This window comes from Spermophilus citellus (assembly GCF_964194105.1).
Source record: "Spermophilus citellus genome assembly, chromosome: 15".
NCBI lineage: Eukaryota > Metazoa > Chordata > Mammalia > Rodentia > Sciuridae > Spermophilus > Spermophilus citellus.
In genome coordinates this window covers 21,780,661-21,787,824 of record NC_138195.1, presented here as the reverse complement: position 1 = coordinate 21,787,824, position 7,164 = coordinate 21,780,661, and the positions used below count along the sequence as shown (strand labels likewise).

General features: G+C 37.5%; 1 protein-coding gene across 1 annotated transcript; it reads right to left on the bottom strand.

Annotated features, from left to right (window-relative positions):
- Positions 1 to 1,627: 1,627 nt before the first annotated feature.
- On the bottom strand, positions 1,628 to 2,352 carry LOC308634278 (guanine nucleotide-binding protein G(s) subunit alpha-like). The gene has a single exon (XM_081268081.1). The coding sequence runs from the start codon at positions 2,051 to 2,053 to the stop codon at positions 1,781 to 1,783; it is 273 nt and encodes a 90-aa protein (XP_081124207.1). The 5' UTR covers positions 2,054 to 2,352; the 3' UTR covers positions 1,628 to 1,780.
- Between the last annotated feature and the right edge of the window lie 4,812 nt (positions 2,353 to 7,164).

Sequence of the window (7,164 nt, the reverse complement as noted above, 5' to 3'; positions counted from 1 at the left end):
AAAAATGGTCAGACCATCTTTGGTAGGTGGAATAATGGTCTCTCAAAGATGTTCATCTCATAATCCCTAATATAGGTGAATTTGTTATTTACAAGGCAAAAATAATTTAAGGTGCAGAAGGAATTAAGTCTGCTTATGAGTTGATCTGAAAATAGACTTTATAGAATTGTTTAAATGGACACATAAGAGTTCTTAAATGTGGAAAAGGGAGGCAGAAAAGTAAGGGTCAGATGGATCCCAAGTGAGAAAAACTCAACCAGTCATTGCCAGCTATGAAGATGGAAGGGACCTTGACACAAGCAATGAGTGCAGTCTCTAGAAGTTGGAAAGGCAAGAAAATAGATCTCATCTTCTGGACAGAAGGCAGTCCTTCCTAAACCTTGAGTTTAACCCAGTCAGATAAGTGTTAACTGCTATTCTCCAAAACAGTAAGATAAATTTGTGTTGTTTTAAGCTTCTGAGATTTCAGTAATTTATCATGGCAGCTATAGAAATAATAACCGTGCATGAAAAATGGAACTGTACAACAAGGATAGAAAATGAGAAATGTGGGTCAGGAGATAAACATGAAGATTATAAATTAGTAAAAAAAAAAATAAAATTAGTATAAAATTAAGTATAAAATTAGTATAAATTAATAGCAAGCAACAAGATTAAGAAAAAAGGTTGAGGCTGGAAAGGAGGGAATTATGAATGTCTTTCAAAATAATTTGAATTTTATCCTGTAGATGGTAGATATATTTTGAGAGGACAGCAATATAATGAAAGTGTGTGATATAGCAAAATTAACCTGACACTCTGTAAAGCATATCAATAGAGACAGAGCAGTTATGGTACTATAATAATCTAACCATGAAACAATACAAGTCTGGACTCTGGTGGAAGCTTAAGTGGAAATGGAAGGTCAGGCATGAGAAACCTAAAGGAAAATTCACTTTCATATTTTGTTTTGCACATAGATCATTTTATGAATTCACCCTAATTTTAAATTGCCATTTCAATGCTGATGACACAAATTATGAGAAACCAAGTAGTCAAGTTAAAGCTTTCAAAAAATATATCCTCTGTGTGCAGGTATGCGTGTAAAAATATATCCATCTATATTTTAAAGAGAGACAAGTTTTCTCTTCTGTTTTACCCTGTAAATCCAAAGGACTAAAACTCATTATTCTCTTGAGAGAAGGAATGTGAAACAAATTGCCTACCATGGATGTCATTCTATCTATTTAAGCATATAATCGACTCCAGGCAATAGGAAACTTTTTTTTTCCTTCAGTAACTAGCTTAGACTCTGCCTTCACATACAAAATATTTTTCTTTTTTCTTTCTTTTCTTCTTCTTCTTTTTTTTTTTTTTTTTGCTGAAACATGCAGAGAACTTTTATTTGACACGAATGTTAACACTTATATTTACTTGTAGAACAGTCAGAGAGACGTGCAGGCAAGGTTATTAGTAGGGTTCAAGGATTTAGCACAACATCTAGTACACAGTAGATTGTTCAATAATGACTTGTCATATTTCAGATGCCAACTTTTGGTACAGCAGATTATCAGTTTCTATATAGGTGCCTTTCAATAGTCATTCTATTACATTTTTGCCAATTAAAGTTTTTTTGTTGTTGTTGTTGTTTTGCAGTTATCTTTAAAGGTCAGGTAGTAGGTGGGGCCCCCCCTCCCCCCAGACAGAATAGTATTCTTATTAGAGGTTCATAAGACCGAGCAATTCCAGCATGCAAATTGTGATAGGAAAGGCCGGGAAGAGGAGAGACTGTAGCCATCATCTAGGGATAATATATTCCATCGCTGTTGCTCCTTGCAGCCTGCGGGTCTTCTTCGCCGCCCTCTCCATTAAACCCATTAACATGCAGGATCCTCATTTGCTTCACAATGGTGCTTTTACCAGATTCTCCAGCGCCCAGCAGCAGCAGGCGGTGCGTGGCCCGGTAGACCTGCTTGTCCTTCTGCAGCTGCTTCTCGATCTTTTTGTTGGCCTCGCGCTGCGCCTTCTCCTCGTTGCGCTGGTCCTCGGTCTTACTGTTTCCGAGGCAGCCCATGGCGGCGGCGGCTGTGGGGCGCGGCCGGGCTGCGGCGGCGGCGGGGCCGGGCGCGGGCGGCCTCACGCGGGCCGAGAGGGCCTGGGCAGCGCCGGGCGGGCGGGCCGGGCGCGGGCTCGGCTCCTCGGCGAGGAGCGCGCGGGGCGGACTGCGGGGCGCGGGCCGCGCGGACGGGTGCAAAGGGGAGGGTGGTGTTGGTCGGACCCAGGGGCGCGCGCAGCTCCCCGCCCGTCGAGCCGAAGCGGAGGGGACTGATGGCCGCCGCCGGGCCGAGGCGGACCAGAGCAGGAGCTGCGGGAGCTGCTTACAAAATACTTTTCAAATAAAAGAAAAAGATAAAAGCATTTTATGCTTTTCAAAAGAGCCCTGGATAAGATAAAATTGAACATTTATTTGTTTTCCTAGTATTTTTTTCCAGTAGATATTGTCTACACAAAATAAGTTGCTACAAAATATTCTCTATTTCTCTCTCTCTCTCTCTCTCTCTCTCTCTCTCTCTCTCTGTGTGTGTGTGTGTGTGTGCTGTGCAGATACATACATTAAGTCTATTTTATTTATTGTGTAAATTGCTTGAGAGCACTTGGGTTTTAACTTGTGAAAATTAATAGTTTTCTTAAATGCCTCTTCTCATAGTCTAATTTTACCTATTATTATATTCCTTCTTTTTCTTCTTTTTGTGGAATGCTGCCTGGTTAGACTCTGATGAATGACTAGATACATGGATCAAATGATAACTGAAATAGAATTACAGGGTCAAGTAATAGTTGCATAAAGAGTTTGTTATATACTGACAAAATATGTTCTAAAAGATGATCTTGTTTACTAGTGGAGCACTCATTTCAGTTGACATTAAATACTTTGATTAATATTTACTAAATTATTATGAATTTGATATGCCCACCCATTGAGTGCAATCAGATAAAATATTTTCTATGTTCATTAATCGTCATTTTTCTTTGATGACATTTTGGTGCTAAGGATTTAACCCAGAGGTGCTTTACCACTGAGCCACATTCCCAGCTCTTTTTTTTTAAAGGGTCACAATAAGTTGCTCATTTTGTTACCAAAATCTCAGAAGCTTTTTCTTTTTCTTTCTTCTTTGTTCATTTCTTTATCCACTTTTCTATATAGTTGGGTACAATTTTTGGATAATTTTCACTGTGTATACACTCTTTTAAACTAATTCTGTTGTGAAAAATATTTTCATCATGGGCTGAGGTTGTGTTCTCAGAGGTAAAGCGCTCGCCTAGCATGTGCGAGGCCCTGGGTTCAATCCTCAACACCCTATATAAATAAATAAGATAAAGGTATTGTGTCAAACTACAACTAAAAAATAAAGATGTTTTAAAAATGTTTTCATCAGTTTGTCATTTGTGCTTTTAAAATAAGTGATTTTAATGTGTAAACATTGTAAATGTTCATGTATGCAGAAATTGCATCCCTGACATACTTTATCTGACTCTCCTCATTATATGCTGTTGTCTATTAACCCTTTTCTATAACTTTCAACAGGCGCAGTTCCAGGCCACACAGAATCTGTATATGACATTTCCTCTTCTGCAATTTTCTCCCTTCACCTCTTCATGTCTCCTCCAAATTGGCTGTCTTCTGCACATCTTCACATCTTATCTTCGATGTCCCCTTTTTCAGGGATGCCTTTGCCGATCAGGACTGCTAGATCAGGTATGTTTGTCAATAGACTTCAGAGTAACCCAGTAGTAGTTGCAAGTAAATACTGACTTAATATCTATTTGGGTAATGCCTAGAACAAAGACTGGTTGTCTGTTGCTTGCCATCATATCATACCCAAAGCACATTTGGCAAATAACAGACAGTATTTGTATTTGCTGTATCAAGGTATTCTATCCAGAATTAGGGAGGCTTACCTAAACAAAAGGTGACATTAATTCTATTTTTGCAAATTTTATTGCTATTTATTTTTTCCCACTTAACTCTTATTCCATCTGGAGTTTGTATTTGTGGTATGTGAAATAAACCTACTTATTTATCTAATTGATAAAGCAATTCCTTCCTCCTTATTCCCTTAAAAATATTGTAGCAAGCCAGGTACAGTGACACATGTCTATAGTCCTGGTGACTGAGGAGGCTGAGGCAGGAGGGTCACAAGTTTGAGGCCACCCTTAGCAACCTAGTGAGGCCCTCAGAAACTTATTGAGACCCTGTCTCAAAAAAAAAAAAAAAATCAAAAGAGCTGGGAATGTGGCTCAGTGGTAAAGCAACCCTGGGTCAAATCCCTAGTATATATAATATAAACCACTTCTATGCCATTGTCACTCTGAGTTCTGGGCAAAGTAATGTTCAATCTGAGTGAATTTAGATTGTTGGGTTTAAATTGTGGCAGCCCCATTTACTAATTGTGTGTAATCTGGAAGCAGTTGCAAAATTGCCAAGGCTTGATTCTTTAAATTTAAGAAAGATATAATAATAACTTTTTTCATCAAATTGTCCTCTGAGAAAAACACTTGAAATTTGATGGTAAATGATATACTAGTATAAGTTTGAAATGTCTCAATATATTTACAATATGAATCTGCCAGGATAATTTTTCTTTCTATTTAATTATGTCATCTGCACAGCTTCTTAGTAGTCATCACATCGAACCAGACATTTCCACACATATTTCATTATGTAAGATTCCAAATATTTTTATATTTGTGGCGCTATTGTAAATGACACCTATATATTATACTCTCTAAACAATTAAAATGAAAAGCTAAGTTACTTAAACTTCATTTCATTGGAGTAAGACTTTTAACTGGTTCTGTGTGATAATTAAGGGATAAAAATATAATGTCTAAAAACAATAGTCATCTTGTGTGTCCTTCCAATAGTTTTATTTCTTACTTTTTCTTCATCTGATTTAATTATTGGTTTGATACATTGAAATGCTGTTTTGAAAGATGTATTTTCCAGAAGCTACTTCGATTGAGGGAAGATACTAGGTAACAAAATCAGATTTTCTGGGAAATACTGGGTTAACTCTACTATACTTCCCTTATATGTACATGTGAGAACCTGCGGCCTGAACAGCAAAATCACGCAGCCAGAACAGTGACTAAAAATTAAATCTTGAGCCTTAAACAATGATCTCATAAAAATATGCTACAACTTTTCAATGAAAGTGAAAGAAATAATAAATATGGGAGGGGTAAACTGTGTAAAGTATAGCAAAGATTATAAATGGTCTGCTTATTGTGGTCTTAAATATCTTCCCTATACTTACTACTAGCTTTACTTACTAAGAAGAAAAAATCACTCACTGGGATTTTTTATTTTTACTGATGAATCAGATAATTTATTTTGAGCAATTCAGTTAACATTTCCATCCTGCTGTCCACGTTTGCAAAGTGAGAATAGTATATGAGTACTTTTCTGCATGATATATATCTGCTTTTGAAAAAACTGCATAAATTAATGACTATTTTATGTGCATCAGAGGAACCAATTACTTACAGTATACTTATTATGAATCACTGCTAATTTGAGAAAGACTTGACAATGGTTTCCAAATCTAGCATCATACAGAAGGTAGTAGATTCAGAATCATAAAAAGGACACCCATTATTTATTGGGCATGTCTTATATGTTAAGTATTTTAAGTAAAATTTCTCTTTTAATATTATAACAGTGTATGAAGAAGTTTCTATTATCTTTATTTTAGATATAAGAAAACTGAAAACTTCAGTGGTTGAGTAATTTGCCCAAGGTCCAAACTGATAATTCCCATAGTTGTTTCAGATTCAATTCTGCCTGACCATAAACTGCATGCTCTCAACCACAATGTCCATGTCAATAGCTACTCTGGAATAGCAGAAGCACAAGGGACAGAACTGGTAGGAAAAAATTACTGGTGGTGAATCTGAAAAGGGGATTTCTGAAGAGATTGTAAATGGGCAACTTAAAAAAATGAGAACCTTTTGGTCTCCAGGAAGTGACAACAACAGTAACTGTAGTAAAATTCAGATGATAGCATTTAGGGAGCACGTGTTAAGTACCAGGTACTCTATTAAGCAGGGGCCGGATAAGGGTAGGCAATCAGACTTGAAGGAGGCACTACTCACTCTCAGGATCACCTGGCCCTGCTACTGACAGCTTCATATCTAAAAAAGATGTGGAATGTGGAATGCACCTCTATTGTCTAAATGTTTCACCAGAAACACTTAAGGAAGAGTAGCAGGTACTCATATCCTAGGCAACACATCAGCAAAGTAAGGACAAAGTAAGAGATAGTAAAAATTGTTGTGCTCCTGCTCCTAATTAATAGAACTGAGGAGGCTACTGGAGGATTCTTCTTGGGTCTTGGATTCCATCCTTCCTGGCATTAGCATTCTTCAAAGGGCCCCATTGCTCTGATTTCCTCCAGGAGAGGAAGGAGTGTTTTTTCCACCTCTGGTCATTTGAGAGGGGTCTAAGATTTTAGCATGATACATGCTCCTGTAGGTTCAGGTGGCAATATTTTCTGAGGCAAGCAGAGCCACAATGTGAGGAAAGTACAAACCCAGCTGTGACATCAGCATAAAAGTTAGGGAGATGGCTCAAGGTTACTGGTACTCAGTCAGAGGAAAGGGCACATCCACAAAGAACTCCCTGCATGGGAAGTCAGACATGACCAGGTTCAAGAGGGCTGGTAAATAGAAAAAAAACAGACCCCTGCTTCCCTTGCTCCAACCCTTTTACTCCTTGACTAGGTTTATTCTTTAATAAAAATCTTGAGGCTATTGTGAATGGAATTGTTCTGATTTTTATCTTAGCAGATCCATTATTGGCATGTAGAAAAGCTATTTATTTTGTATATGGATTTTGTAACCCACTTTGCCAGATTTGTTTATTAGCTCTAGTAGTCTTTTGGTGGAATTTTTTTTTGGGGGGGGTCTTCTAGGTATAGGATCTTATCATCTGCCAATAGTAATAACTTGACTTATTCCTTTTCTATTTTTATCCCCTCTATTTCCTTCTGTTGCTTAATTGTTCTGGCTAGAATTTTAGGGACTATATTAAATAGAAATCCTTGTTTTGTCGCAGATTTTAAAGAAAATGCTTTCAGTTTTTCCCATATTGTGAGGTTTGGTTTGGGTTTTTCATATGTAGCT